This window comes from Taeniopygia guttata, chromosome 1A (assembly GCF_048771995.1).
Source record: "Taeniopygia guttata chromosome 1A, bTaeGut7.mat, whole genome shotgun sequence".
Taxonomy (NCBI): domain Eukaryota; kingdom Metazoa; phylum Chordata; class Aves; order Passeriformes; family Estrildidae; genus Taeniopygia; species Taeniopygia guttata.
The window spans coordinates 43,854,957-43,870,108 of NC_133025.1; the positions used below are offsets into that span (position 1 = coordinate 43,854,957).

At 42.6% G+C, this 15,152-nt stretch overlaps 2 protein-coding genes across 7 annotated transcripts in view; one reads left to right on the forward strand and one right to left on the reverse strand.

Moving 5' to 3' along the window:
• Positions 1 to 3,063, reverse strand: part of FGD6 (FYVE, RhoGEF and PH domain containing 6) — a 72,708-nt gene extending 69,645 nt beyond the window's left edge. For 2 of the 3 annotated variants that reach the window (XR_012053489.1, XM_072923226.1), the window contains exon 1: positions 2,557 to 3,063. Coding sequence is in view for 2 of the 3 variants with exons in the window: in XM_072923226.1 (XP_072779327.1) it covers positions 2,557 to 2,569 (13 nt within the window). In the remaining variant the exon portion in view is untranslated. The remainder of the gene's footprint in view (positions 1 to 2,556) is intronic. The other variant, XM_012569120.5, reaches the window with a different exon arrangement.
• Positions 2,923 to 15,152, forward strand: part of VEZT (vezatin, adherens junctions transmembrane protein) — a 60,193-nt gene continuing 47,963 nt past the window's right edge. For all 4 annotated transcript variants that reach the window (XM_030261543.4, XM_030261549.4, XM_030261560.4 and 1 more), the window contains exon 1: positions 2,923 to 3,044. In XM_030261543.4, coding sequence (XP_030117403.4) covers positions 3,009 to 3,044 — 36 coding nt within the window. In that variant the 5' untranslated portion in view covers positions 2,923 to 3,008. The remainder of the gene's footprint in view (positions 3,045 to 15,152) is intronic.

The following is a 15,152-nucleotide window of genomic DNA, read 5'->3' on the forward strand; positions in this document are numbered from 1 at the left end:
CTCCATCGCAGAATTATGTTCAGTTCTGGACTGAGATGTAACTGAAACAATTCTGGAGAGGAAATAGAAAAGACACACAGCAAGACACTGAATGTGCACTGCATTATTAGAAAGACAGAAGGTAAACAGGAGCAAGGGTAAGGCTGGGTTATCAATCTCAGACGTTTTGGAACTTCTGTCCTCGGGGAGAAGCCATGTTTGGGGTTTCTGCCCATACCACAGTCCCCTCAAGTAGCACAGTATCTCTCTTAGAGAAAGCCCTGCATATCAAGCACACACCTGCAAATGCTACTTTTAAAAAATCACAGCAATACAGATGATTGTGTACCATGTTGCTTTGTCCTAAAGGTACATTAAAAGAAGACCCAGGAGAGGCACTTAGGCCCTTCAAGTCAAACAGAAATATTTCTAGCATTTCAAGTTCCACCTGAAGCCTCCAGAGACAGTAACATTTTAAAATAAATGCTGTATTACCAACCTGTGGTCAGAAAACTGGCTTACATACCACAAACCAGAGTAAGAACTGAATTCACAATTAAATAATTTACAAGTAGGAAACAGGTTCTATAGATCACAAGACTGAAATTCAAATACAGGAGTTTGTTAAGTTTTTATATGAGCAATAGCTTTATAAAGAATGCCTGTATATTACAGGCACTAAGTTCTGCAGCAATAACAAGAGAGGGATATTAAACCTCCAGAACTGTCTTCTGGCTGTCTTCAGCCTTTTCACACCCTGCCTAGGAACTCCTTAACTGAAATGTCAAAAGCTGTCATGATGCTGTCAGCAGGATCATGAATCTCTAATCTTGTTTCACCTGTTCCCCATGTATTTTTTTTTATCTTCACATAATACATCACACACAAAATACTCTTCATCTCCTCTTAAATACCCCTCATCTTCCCTCTTTCTGCTCCAGTACTCTTTATGCCTCCCTCTTGAAAAACTTGCTAAAATTTAGATTTGCCATGAAACTGTCCCACTTGCTCTTCTGATATTCCTCAGTATCCCTTCTTCTCTTTTGCTTACTTTGTTCACCAGAACCCCTTTGTCCTCACCTCCCCCATAAACACCATCACAATGCACATTTAAAACTGATTTAGTTACAGTACCTAAGATCTAAAAATCCTGAAATCACTGTTTAGTACTGAAAATCTACCCAACTTTCTGAAACTTAGTACCGTATCAAATTTTAACAGCCCAGCTCTCGAGCACCCCCCAACACTTACGTGCACAGCTGTTTAACTCTTCAAAGATCAGGGATGAACTGCACAATCAGCGGCACTACTAAAACCATTAACATACAATGCAGCTGGTTAAGCAGAGATAACAAGCTTTACAAAATCTAAACAAAATCAGTTCAATCAAACATATTAAAAATGGGAATGTTTTAAATGAAGCAGAAAGATACATTAAATTGCTTTTCATTTTCCAGTAAATTCTGATTAGCTGTGAAAACTCGGATAACTAAATTAGCGCTGGAGTCAATGACAAGTTGACATACTTGAGAGGCAAACACTGAAAACCGGGCTGGTATTTTTGCTTCATAAGTGCGTATTGCTTTTTCTTTAGAACACCCACTACCCCAATCCTTACAGGAAGCACTTTGCTGCTTCCCGTTTAACCCTACAATTAGCTGTGTTTCCAACCAATATATCATAATTTACACGACATGTTTTCAGTGCAGAAACGACTCCTGTTGTCGTCTTTAGGCAGATAAGAAAGGAATCTACTAATCTAACAGATGTCTGAACAAAAGTGCTAAGTCAGCACACCACCGTGCAAGCAAATAAAAATAGGAGCAATTCCCTTAAACACGGGAACCAAGAATTTGCCCTGGAGCTCTTTTAGTCATTAAAGTGGCAGCGGTCAAGAAACGGGGGAGGTAAGGTAAGGAAAGCACTGAAGTAGGTCAGTTCCAACTCGCAGCTGAAAAGGCCAGAAGCGAACGCTTTCCAGTACCCCCGTGGGGCTCCTGCGCGCAAGATCCCGGCCAAGGCAGGTACATCCCCGAGGCAAAGCCGCAGCTGACAACTCTCGCAGCTCCGCGGAGTCAGACGGAGCGAGAGCCCCAGCCCTGGTGCTGGCTCTCCGGCCAGAGCCCGGCTCCCGGCAGGTTTCCCCCGCCTGAGCTCAGCCCGGGCTCCGGGACCCGCTCGGGACACGCGGGGCGGCGAGCGGAGAGCCCGGCTGAACCCGCGCAGCCCCAGCCTCGGGCAGGACGCGCCCGCACGGCCCCGCGGCCAAACGTGCCGAGGGTGCGGGGAGCCCGCAGCGGACCCCGGGAAGGGCTGTGCCCGGCAGGGGCTGTGCCCCGAGCCGGGTGCGCTCCTCACCGCTCCGACCGCTCCCGGCCGCCTCCCCGCGCGGCGCTGCCGGGACAGGGAGCGCGCCGGCGGCTCGGCTCCCGTCCGGCGGCAGCAGCCCCTCATCCCCGCGTCCCCTCGCCGCGGGGCGAGCGAGGCGAGGCTGTCCGGCCGCGGGGGCACGCGGACTCGCCGCCTGCCGCCGGCTGGGCGGAAACCGCCGCTCCCCAAAGTTTCCCCGGCACTCACCGGCGGAGCTCATGGTGCTCCCCAGGCGCGGAGCCGTGCTTCCCCTCGTCCCTTACGCCACGGCCCCTCTGAGGGCCGAGGAGAAGGTGTCCATTGTTCCCCCGCGCCGCCACCCAGCCGGAGGAGCAGCCGGAGCAGGAGCAGCTCCCCCCGCCCGCCACCGCCGCATCCCACCCCGCGGCCGCGGCACACGGAGCGCCTCCACTCGCCGCCCTCCGGCGCCCCCTACTGGCCACCCCTGCCGCGCCTTCGCCCCTCCCCGCCCCCGCTGCCCCCTCCCCATCAGCACCGCCCACAGGGCGCCCGAAACCGGGCGCTCGCTATGCTTTCTGGGAGCTGTAGTCCTCCCCGGCGCCAGGCAGTGCCCAGCGGGGCGGGGCTAGGCGGCCGGCGGCACGGCGGACTCGGTTTCCCAGCGTGCTCGCGAGGAGGGGGTGGCATGGCGGGCAAGGATGACACCGGAGTTCGACGAAGAAGTGGTGTTTGAGGTGGGCGCGGGGCGACCCGGCGCGGGCTGGGCCCGGGTGTCTTCGCCCCTCGTTGCGCCCCGGCCCCCGGGGGCGGCGTGCGCCGGGCGGGTCGGGTGGGCGCGGCGAGCGAGGCGGGCGCGGGGCCCGGCCGGGGGCAGCGCCTGCCGCGGGCAGGCAGCGTCGGGCGGGACCGGCGGGAGCGGCGGGCCGGGGCGGTGCTCGGCGTGTCCCGTGCCCCGGAGCAGCCCGGGGCCAGCGCCGCGCCCTACGCGCAGGCCGAGGGCGGGCCGGCGCGGCTGGGCCGGGCGATCCTTTGTGCGGCGGTGCCGCGCCGCCCGGCCCCGCTGTCGGGCGGCCGCGGTGGGAGGTGTCGCGGGCCCGAGACGCCGGGGCTCCCTCAGAGCCGCCCGCCAGCGCCCAGCACCGCTCGGGCTGCGGAGCGCGCCCGGTCAGCCGGGCTGAATGCGGGGTCAGCGCACAGGGAGCAAACGCTAAAAAATTCTGCTACTGAGTCGGTGTCGCTCACGTAAAAGGTGTCTTTCAGCACGCACGCAACTGTGCAACGGGCACTGAAACCGCTTTATCTCTGTAGTATTTGTGTTATTGCTGCATTTGCATAAACCGTGTCTAGTTATATCATATCTTGTTAGAACTACAATATCATCTTGGCCTAATTGAAATAACAGTGGCTAAATATATCAGCTGTTGCGGTTTGGTAACAAAATTGAGTCTGTTGCCTGCTGTTGCAGCAGGTAAGTGTAATTGTATCTTAATGGAGAGCAGACCTGGTGTTGCAGGTGTACAAAGTGGTTATAGAGAAATGCTGTCTTTAATAATCAATAATTATTATAATAGCAATAAGTCTTCTTCAGCCAGGATGCAAAACAATCCTTACATAAGCAATTTTTTTTTCTCAGCTGTGTAAGTAGTATGTCTAGCCTTTGGTCCATACCACAAAGTTTTGTGTTCATCCACAACCAACCTTGGATCCTAACAATAAGATTTGTTGTTAGTGTTGCTGATATGTTAAATTGCTTCCTTTCATACTATAAATCTGTGATGAAAATTTATTTCACAAGTTTAATGCCTGTCCTCTGCATTTCTATCTTCAGTAAAAGTGCTACTTGTTTTACAGTTTCATAGTTCTTCAGTTCATACAGCAATTACCATTTTGATTGAAAAATTTCTGCTGCATTGAGAGTAAAAGATCTCCTTGCATATACTCTTCATTATTATCCTTGTGTTTTAGGAAAGAACTTCCATTACATTTACACAAGTGTGTGTGTGTATATCCATACACACTTACACTGACTGACACAGTAACAGATCTGTCATATATTGTGGTACATCATAATAAAATCAGAAAAGCAACAGTAGGACAAATACAGGCTGTTTGGGTTGGGTGATTGGTTGGATTACAAAACTGGGCGGGCTTCCAACTCATAAAAATGGGTACTGTGAAATATACACCAAAATTATCTTCAGGAGTACTCAGCAGAATTCATGCTATTCTAAAATGAAGGCTCCACAGAGAATTATGAGCATACTTCACACACATGAGCCAGAGATGGAAATTGGCAAGGAGCCAAACAGTATTTGGTTAGTTAATGCTACAACATACTTGTATTTTTAACTTTTGTTTTGTTGGGCTCCAAACTCTCCCCCTTTATTATTTGCCATTTCTAGTAAGCAACTACATTTTTTCTGCACCTCAGTAGGTTACTTCCCATGTTCTTCAGCAATCACTGTCACAAGAAGGCTTTCAGCATTTAGACCTCAGTTGCTGTGAACAGCTGCTTTCTCTGTGCACTTGGAGCTCCCTTCAGCAAGATACCAGTGGATGTTATAAGGGGGGTGATGTGCTAACAAATGTGTAATCAGGAAAGAAGTGGTCTTTCATGTGCCTCATACCCAAAAGGATGGGTAGGAGAAGGAAGCAAATTTGGTATACTGAATGTGTTCCATATGATGGTTATGCCCAGGTTATGTTTTGCATGTCTTTTTGGGTCATAGCTCTGTCCAGCTGGCCCTGAAGACATCAATAAAAGGTGTCCACATTAAAAATTTTGCAGCATCAAACAGATGATGGCTTGCTGATAAATATTTCTGAGCTTCCAAGAACCAATCATTTTTCTCACTATCCAAATATCTTTTACATTAATTTATCTTTGAAGGCAAGAAAGCACAAACACTGCATTTCTGCTCTGGAAAAGCAGTGTTTTCCATCAAGTTCAAATGCCACTGCAGATCATCATGATTAAACAATAGTGAATGATGGGCAGTTACTCTGTCCACTAAATGCTGCCATATTCTCTCCAATTTATAAATTAATTCCTGCAGCAGCCAGCAATTTTTATTCACTGACTCAATAGTCCCAGCACTTCAGTTCTTGCATTTGTTACAAGCAGTTTCTCTTCTAATTATAGTACTACAAACCCAGTGGGGAGGAACAGAACTCAAGAAACAGAGAGGTGCCCCTGATATGTTGAGCCTGGGCTTGTCTACCCAGCAGCATGACAAATTAAAAAGCGTGGCAGTGTAGAGCAGATTGTACTAAACAGTGGAGGAACAATAAATGGTGTTCTTTAGTAGTGGCTGTCTGAATTTATTAAGGGAGATCATGAAATAGCAAATTGATGTCAAGTTGCTTAAGATGAGTTTTTATACAAAACCTGGGAGACCATCATGCTGCAGTTATGGTGTATCTTGGAATCCTCTGCAAATTTTCAGCATTTTGTGTATTTGTGAGAGACTGGAATTGTGTTAGGTTTTTTGATTGTTGTGTGGACAATGTGATCTCCTTCTTGTTTTATTTTTACTTTTTTAATGTATAAATTAAAGAAGCTTCTTGTTCAAATGAGCTAAATTTCTGCATCATTATGCCGGTGGAGGGACTGTGTCAGAACTTTGATGATTTATAACTGCCACCTAATTTCTGACTGGAAATTTATTCATGGCCACTTTGTATCTACTTGCACACCAGCTAATATTTTCCCTTATCTTATATAGTTCTTATCTGTCTCTACAAGTTACAGAATCACAGAAACATTTAGGCTGGAAAAGACCTCTGAGATCAAGTCCAACCTTTGCCTAATCACCACCTTTCTGACTAGGACCATGGTCCAGTTATTTCTTGAATACCTCCAGGGATAGTGACTCCACCACCTACCTGGGCAGTAGTGCTTAAGTACTCTTTCTGTTAAGGAGTTTCTCTTGATGTCCAGCCTGAGCCTCCCCTGATGCAGCTTGAGGCTGTGCCCTCTTATCCTGGTGCTGGTTGCCTGGGAGTAGAGTTTCTCGGATATAATATGGTAGGGTAACCGCTCGTATGTGCTTCCACATCACTGGGGAGTTTGTTTTTATTAGTCCCTCTGTGTAAGGTCTTGCTGTTGTTAAATTGTGTGCTACTATCAATAGCCACTTAAGGTCTTCCACTTCTTTTTCTATTATGTTTCAATCCTTTTCTGCATATATGATGCTACTTGGTCTTATCGGGAAATGTCATTAGCAAGGTTTTTGATATAAGTTTAAATATGGCAAGTATCAAAGCTTTTAAAAATGCAAAAGCTTTGACCAAAGACTCATTCTTTATGAACTCCATTAGTAACCTTCTGATCCAATGGCTTTCCATTTAGTGTAGATCACTGTTATCTCTGCCATCAACATACTTGGTTCCTTTCCCATCTTTTTTATCCTAACTGATATGGTATCAAAAGTCCATAACTGTAAAGCATAGTGTAAAAAATTGACATAAACTTCCTGCATTTCCTTTATCTGTAAAAATTAGCTGTCTTATCAAAGAAAGATGTCAAGTAAGTTTGGTACAATCTACCTCTGGTGAACCAATGTGTTATCTTCTTTGATGATCATTTGTTTTCTTTTTTGACTTTGAATTTTGCAAGAAAGAATGATTATTCTCAGTAGCATGCTTTTGATCAAATTTATAGACCTGACATATTCTTGATTGCTTTTCACCCTTTTAAATATAGGCGCTATGCTTGGATTTTTTTTCTGCTTTTGAGTTTATAGAGTTATTAAAAATCCTTTCTGCTGTACCTTTCATCTCCTGTGCCCATTCTTTCAGAACACTGGGATGAAGGTGATCCAAATACCGCATTTTCAGCTTCCTATTTCTGTTTTCAGCTGTGTAATTTGTCCTATTTTAATGAGTTTGTGCAAGCTTGTTGTTTTTCTTTGCCTTTGGATACATATTCAAGCTGTGCTCACAGAACCACAGAATGTTTGAAAGGGACCTCTGGAAGTCATCTGGTCTTCCACCTTGCTTAAGTAGGGTCATGTAGAATCAGTGGCCCAGAGCCAGGGTCAGATGGTCATTTTCAAGGACAGATAGAGATCTCACAACCTCTCTGAGCAGCAAGTGCCAATACTCAGTCGCTCACACCAAAAAAATTTCTTGGTGTTCAAAGGGAACCTCATGTGTTTCCGTTTGTGCCCATTGCTTCTGGTCCTGTTACTGGGCACCACTGAAAAATGCCCAGTTTTCTCTCCTCTTTGCACTCTTTCTTTGGATATGAGACCCACCCTGAGGTTTCTCCAGGCTCACCAGTCCCAGCTCTCAGCCTTTCCTCATGTGTGAGATTCTCCTTCCTTCAGTTTCACTCAGACCATTGTGAAAACCCAGAAAGTGATCCTTACTGTGTCAGAGCAGTTCTGGTAGAGGGGTTGTAGGTGACTTTTGTTATTTTACGTTTTATTTCTGTGTATTTAGAAGAAAGTTACTCAGACTGCACAAATACATGATTTTGACACGCACAATATCAAACGTAGATTTTTTAAGGGCTTGGCATTTGCAGTGTTTGAAATACAAGGCTTTATGTCAGAATTATGTACATGTAGAATTGTGCAATACTGAATTAATTTCATTGGCATAAAATCTCAATTTTTAAATTTTTTAATTAGGAAAGAAATATTTTCTCACTTGAGACATGATTTTAATTCATTCATGAGTCTTGTGCCTTTCCTACAACCAGATCTGTCCATATTATTTACTTAATATTGCTATTCATCAGCTATTTCAGTACTAGTATAAATGCATGTTAAAGAATAGTTGGCTGTGTGTCATGATGGTTGTATCACTGTGTAATCTAATGTTTTATTCTAGATCTAGAGGATCTGATCATTACTGTAACTCCAGACTTTTAAATTTGGGATTGTTCTGAAACAGAGATTTTTGGAGTTCACTTAAGTTAACAAAATGAATTAAGCATTTATATTCTAGCTTGTAGAGTTATGTGTTGAATTTTAACCTTTTACTTAAGAAACCTCTGCCAAGGTATTAAAGGGCATAAGAAAATGCAAATTTCTGAAGCTTCTTGCATAAAGAACAATACCAGAAAGGACTGAAAATACAAAGAACCCAGATAGAGAGGCTCCTCTGCCCCTAAGCCTACCGAGACTGACAGATAAGTACCAAAAGACTGAAAGCACACGTACAGAGAGGAAGAGTTCAAAAGTACAACCATGAGGAAGACCATGATCTTCAGCCCCAAGAAACCATCAGAGACCCCCGCAGGACCACCACAGCAAACCACGCATGCCCAGAAGAACGTGGACCTATTTAGCATGAAAGGCGAGGACAGGCGGGGCCAGGGGTTGAATATGCATGGGAAAGTTGTGTAATGTATTGCATATGGAACACCTTTGGGAATAAAGGTGTGGGTCAGACTAAGGCTCAGGGCACAAGTCTTGGAGAGTGATCTCACTTGTGCCGGGCGCTGGCAATGCATACCCACTTCATAACTACCCCAAGTTGTGGAGTCTATTTATTTATTCCATGTATCGCTTGAGTTCAGCCCAGTAGAAGTCCCAGACTGGACAATACCATTTAAATTATGTATGTGTTCTTTCGCCATTTCAGATTCTCTTTTGTGCAAAATGGATAATAATACCAAGTTTACAAAATGAGGATTTCTTTGGTTCACCTGTCTGCATCAAATTACAGAATCTATACTAATCTATATTTGAAAAGAGAACAAACTGGGGTTGAACACAAAGAGCATCAAAGCCTCATGTTCAAATTCAGAAGTTTATATCTGTGTAAAATACTGAATACAACTCTACTGAACCCACAAGCTCAGAGCAAAGATTTTGAACGTGTAACAGTCTACTCTCATGTCACAACCAGCCCTTGTTCAAGCAATCTTCCCATCACTGGAGCAAAATATGCACAGGAATGGAGTTACCCTTCCCAGAGTTTGAGGAGACACATTCTGTGCTCTTTGTCTTCTTGCTGTAGTGGAAGAAGCTAATGTGAGAATTGAGTCCTGAAAATAGTGGGGAGGTGGTTTCCAAGGAGCGTGCCATCCTAAGAGTAAAAGGAAGCACCAGCACCCAGCAGAGCTGGCAGCCACGTGGCACTGGGTCAGGCCTGTGTGGGGAGGAGGTAGGAATGGTGGAGTCTGCTCACGAGGGATGTGGCACAAAAGGGAAGTAGCAGGCAACATCTTCATGTTTCCAGGGTCAGGTTCACAATGACAACTCTCACTGCTTATTTAGGCATCAAACTACTATGCTGCTTGGTGCTGAGGGGCACAGAGGATGTAATGTTCTGATCCACAGATTTCTGTAAGATTTGAAGGATATTCTAGGAAGAAGCACCACCATTTCCCAGCATGATACACTGTATACAGAACAGCCTTTAGCTGAAGTGTTCTCTACATGCTTACAATAGTAAATCATGTCTAAGATATGGTATTTCTTAGAATATTGGTGCATCACTGAATGTTCAAATCCTTATCTGAAGCCTCATAAAACATGTGTTTAAAATATTGAGCTTTTATGAAAACACTAAGTCATGTGTTTTCACAAATGTTTTTTTCACCTAAATAAACTGTTCTAAAAACAAAAAAATTAAAACCTCAGGGAATCTAACCTCAGAAGTCTCTTGTTGTGAGAACTTTAAGTCACTTTTCATTCAAAAACCTGAAAACTTTAGGACTTTCAAAATAATGTGATTTTTGTCAAGTATCAGACTTGTAATGCTGTATTCTAAAGAATAATGCCTCAAACACACATTAAGAAAAATAAGCTGAAAACCAGCATTCACACACCTTCAACAGTACTGTCAGTAATGCCCCATTAGTAGGATTTTCTCACTGAATATTGGGTGAACTAAAGATGTAGTATTCTTATTTTTTTTTACATATGCATGAAATAAAGTGAGTTATAAATACACAGCTCTGTCAAAGCCACAGTTCACTTGTCATTCTAATGAGCTGGTTTTGGGACTGTGCTTTGTCTGCCTGAAGTGTGGGCTGTTGGCAGAAGAGGTGTTTGGGCTTCACTCCTCTTTTGCAGTTTATTCCCATCCTCTTCCTTATGCTGGCACTTGGATTTGTGGGTGATGCTGCGCAATGGCTAAGGGGACTGATTAGACAAACTAACCTGGCTAAGGAAAAAAAATCCATCCTAGTTTTTTTTTCCTATCAGATTGTTTCCTTGTTCCATCTCACCACTTGGCTGCATAAATTAGAACATCAGTGTTCTAAAGTGGCTCTGCAGCTTTCAGCTGCACCCACTGGTAATGGCAGATTAAATGGACCATGTGAATGCAGCCTGGTGAGATGGCTCTGCTGAGGGTTGTAGTGTGCTGTACAGGCACTTGGGCTGGTGACGGATGGACTGCTTCAGATATTTTGCTTCTCAGCGGTTTGCTAAGTTGAAGGGGAGGACAGGCTGTGCTCCTTTTCATCACATGACTGGGAGCAGGTGATACCACAGAGAAAATAAAATAAAGTGCAAACTTAAAACTATGTGAAGAACACTCTGGTTGTTGCAGAGGCCAAGTCAACTCATCAAGCATTTCTGGATATCAGAACAGATAAAGTATTATATGGACCATATAGTGTATAAATCTATATTGCCATTACTATTTTTAATAGAAAAATTTAAGATGAAAGTACATGATGATTCAGAGTAAATTTTGAGGTTTGTTTTTTAATCCTCCTCTGTATTAGTTGCTCTGGAGTCATGTGCAGAAAGTTAATCTGCAGTACTCCTCTTACAACTTCAAGTCATGAATCAACGTTCTTGAGACACTGGAATAGAAAGAATTGCTCAGTATAGTTTTGTTTTAATCTTCATAATGTACCTGCCTTTTGTTTCTTGAATGTCTTTGTCTTCAGTAAAGATGTTTGCAGTGTGTTGTCATTAGGAGTAAGAATTGACATTATCTGTAGTAGATAAGTTGATTATTTGGAGCTAATGTTTTAAAGAGGTTTCACAAATGTATCAGAAATATTTCACTAGTTTACCAGTCAGGTGCATTAGTTTAATTAACTGAGTTTTTAATGTAAATGAAGGAGTAAATATGTGAGTTAGTGACTGCTGTAAAGCAAACCAGCCTTGCTGTATCATCAGCCTAGTCTGATAACTTGCATGATGAGTGACTTCCCACCCAAAACTCCAGGTGCAGAGCCAGCTGGCTTGTTACCTTATCCTTCAGAGAAAGTAACGTTTACAGCATTTACTTGCAGTTTTTCCAGTATTTTTCACCTCTGTCAGAAAGGACCTGCTCGGCTTTTCACCTGCATCTGCAGGTCCACTTTTGAATGGGTAAACAGTGCATAGCTCTCAGTGAATTTCAGTGCTTTGTCTAGTATGTAATATCTTTTTCTAATGCTTTTCCACAATGGCAGTAATGTGCAACCACCTGCTGTACACCTGCAAAGGAAAGAGCATTCCCATGCCAGAGATACAGTGATAGAGAAATATACACAGGCTGTTAAACTTCCCAAACCCTTGAGAACACATGGGTCCATGCAAAATAGGTACACGTCATAGAATCACAGAATATACTGACTTGGAAGGGACCCAGCTGGGTCATCGAGCCTAATTCCAGGCCCCATGCAGGACACCCTGATAACCACATCACAGTCCTGAAAGCATTTTCCAAATGCTTCCTGAACTCAGACAGGCCTGATGCCATGGCCACCTTTCTGAAGAGCTTGCTCCAGTACTCAGCCACCCCCAGGGTGAAAAATTCTCTCCTGATTACCAACTCAAATTTCCCCTGACCCAGTCCCATGCCACCCCCCTGCTGAGTCCTGCCACTGACCAAGAAAAAGTATCGGGGAACAGTAATAGATTAATGGCTTTAAAGCAATTCTCAGAGCCTACTTATAAAGCAGATGATACAGTAGTGCTGGAGAAACCAAGGTCTGTGCTGCTGTGGCAGTGAAAGCAGAATAGGGAATCTAAATGCCTCTTTGGCTGCCTTGCAGTCATTGTCTAATAGGAGCCGTGTCAGCAGCGCCTGGCTCTTTGTCAGTCGGTGCTCAGGAGGAGGTGGTTACCAGCCAGGAGAGTATGACCAAGGCTTTTAAATACCGTTGCTTGGAAAGTTATTAATGGCTGAATATGATCAATGTGCAATAATTCTTTCAAGCATCATCTTTTTAAAAGCCTTTAGCAATCTGTCATCTTCATCTCCCTCCTCCCAGTTAGAAAGCCACATTAGTCAGGAGAAATCGCATGATCCTGGGAAGTTTCAAACTGCATCCGCTGATGCTGTGAGGAAAATGCCCCTGTGCAGGGACGCAGGTGCAGTTACACTGACAGCTTCTTCTCATCCTCATCTCGGATCATCCTGGAGGAACAAGCAGAAAGAAACGGGGAGGTGGGCGAGATTCTGTCAGGTGCATGGGAGCAGTACCAAAGAGAAAAATGGAATACACTCTTCCAGGAGACAAAGATCGCACTGTCTGTGAGTGTTAGCTCAACTTTTTCAGATTTGTTTTGAGAGAGGGGAAGGTTTCAATACTGGTAATTTGTTCTGAGTTTAGCCACCTGTTCAGCATACTTTAGCCTTTGCTGTCATTCTGGTAGAAATGTTTAATCTTTTGGGGTTTTAAACTGATAGTTCATAATTGTAGTTATTTTGGAGGTAGCTTAAGCTCCCCACAGTGTTTTTGAGATATTGGAAACCTCAGCTTTGAACAACATTCATATTTTAAGAGGCTATCTTTAAGCCTCTTATTTTGTCTAATGTTATGAAATACTATTTCTAATACTAATCTGTTTAATTGGCAACTAAATGGCAAATTGTGTCATAGTGAAGAACACAGGTGCGAAAAGCCCCTGTCTATTGGAGAATTCCTGAGTCATTTACTTCATGATGCATCAGCAAAAATAATTGGGTGTGGTTTTGATTTTCAACTGCTATTGTAACAAGGCTATGAAAGCTGACAGTGTCTTACTCTCTAATATGTGCATGCAAATGTTTTTATCAGAATATGCACAAAATGCCTCAAATATTTAAGTGCGGTATCTGTGCTTGCAAGGCTGTAATAGATGTAAGTATTTAAGTATTTATCTATCAAAGGCAAACTGTTTTTTGAGGCTAGGGAATTCTCTATTAATACAGCCTTTCCATCACATAGTAGTAGGCAATGTTATGTTTGATTATATTTTAGTGTTTGTCTTGATTTTGATAATTTTTTTATTTTTACTGTCTTATAACTGCAAACACAATGCTTAGTATTCAGTTTAGATTATGTTTTTTCTTAACCCAGGTCAGTGCTCTATTAAAATAAGCATTGGGGAAGTGGTAAAGACCCACAGTAATTTAGTGGACTGTTCTTTAATCCTGCAAAATATATCTTGGGTTTGGAATGAGTCTCAACCAGTTTTAGCAATGAAAAAAGGAGAATAGTAATTAAAAATATGTTTGTGAGTGAAATAATTTTTAGCAGTATGGATCTAAAATAAATATGCTCATGGAGTTGTGAAGGAGGAGGAATGGATTTTCTTTCTTCATTCTGTTAACTGGAGCTTAGATAAACCTATACTGTACTGTAAATGATTACAATTTAATGACTTCGCAGTATTACTATAGCAAATTAGAAAAGTCATAAAAAGATAAGTGGTTTTTTTGCTGGTCTCTGCTGAGTCTATAGAAAACTGATTCTTCAAGCTTTCAAAAACCATGTTCCTACTCAGTACATCAGCTGTTTCTGACTATCTATCTCACTTCACTTGTTAACAAGGTTTTTCATATATAATCTTTATAAAGTACACCAAAGCAGAGTGGCTTTTAGACATCTGTCTGTTCTGGAACTGTTTCATTTCCAGCGCTCATTTTGGACAGTTAGCATAATTTTTAAAAATGCACTGGCCATATCCTGTCTCCTGTGTCTCAGAAAGTGACTTATAAGAAGCAGCAGCAACTTGGAGGAAACTTTAGAAATAAATGCAGCATGTTGCTGAAAAATGTTGTTTTGGTATCACTTACTTTAGATATTTCCTATCAGTTCAGTAACTGATAGTATGATGGTAACATAATAATAAGCTTAATTATTTTTTTAATTTCCTCTCTACTTTTTACATTATTCATTACCATTCTGCCAGAGACAACTAGAAATAAACAAACAAACATGACTGTCAAACAGGATTAATACTAATGATTCTAGTTATTATCTAAGTTGAGAGTGGTTGAAAGTAAAAATTCAAAAATACTTGGAATAGGTTCTTCTAGAATATGCTGTATTAATAGAAAGATGAGATTTTGTATTTTAAATTCCCTCTTTGTGCCATCCACTGAAACAAACTTGCTGGCCCTTTATTTTACATTCTAATGTAAAAGCTTTTTCACAAATCTAATTTTTTTTTTTTTTTTTTTTTTTTTATTACCAACTATTACTGCTTGCAAGGATAAACTTCCTGGTGTATCCTGAATTTTTTTTAAATAGAACTGTAGCATTTATATCACATGAAGAAATGTAAAAGCTGTTGTGCTTTTTTTTTTCCTTTTCCTTTTTAATGTTGGACTGTTTTAAAAAGGGCAAAAAAAAAGTTGGGAGGAAACAAGGCAGAGGCCTCCTATTTTCCCCAGCCAAGAAGTATATTTTTTTAATATTATCATGATATTTACAGGTGAAAGCAGCTGAGCTGACAGTGCTGATGAACAACAGCATGAGTTGAAACCAAGGAACTTTTCTCACAGTTAGAAGTGCATGTTCAAGAATATGTGCAGATCTGCAATCTTTTTTATGGGAAAGAAGGCTTTTAGGAGTGAGAGGTTTGGGTAAGGATCTAAGCTAAAAAACTTAGAGCTATAATTTGTGATACATAAGACGCATTATGAGATTTAGTTATTGCTTTTAGAGC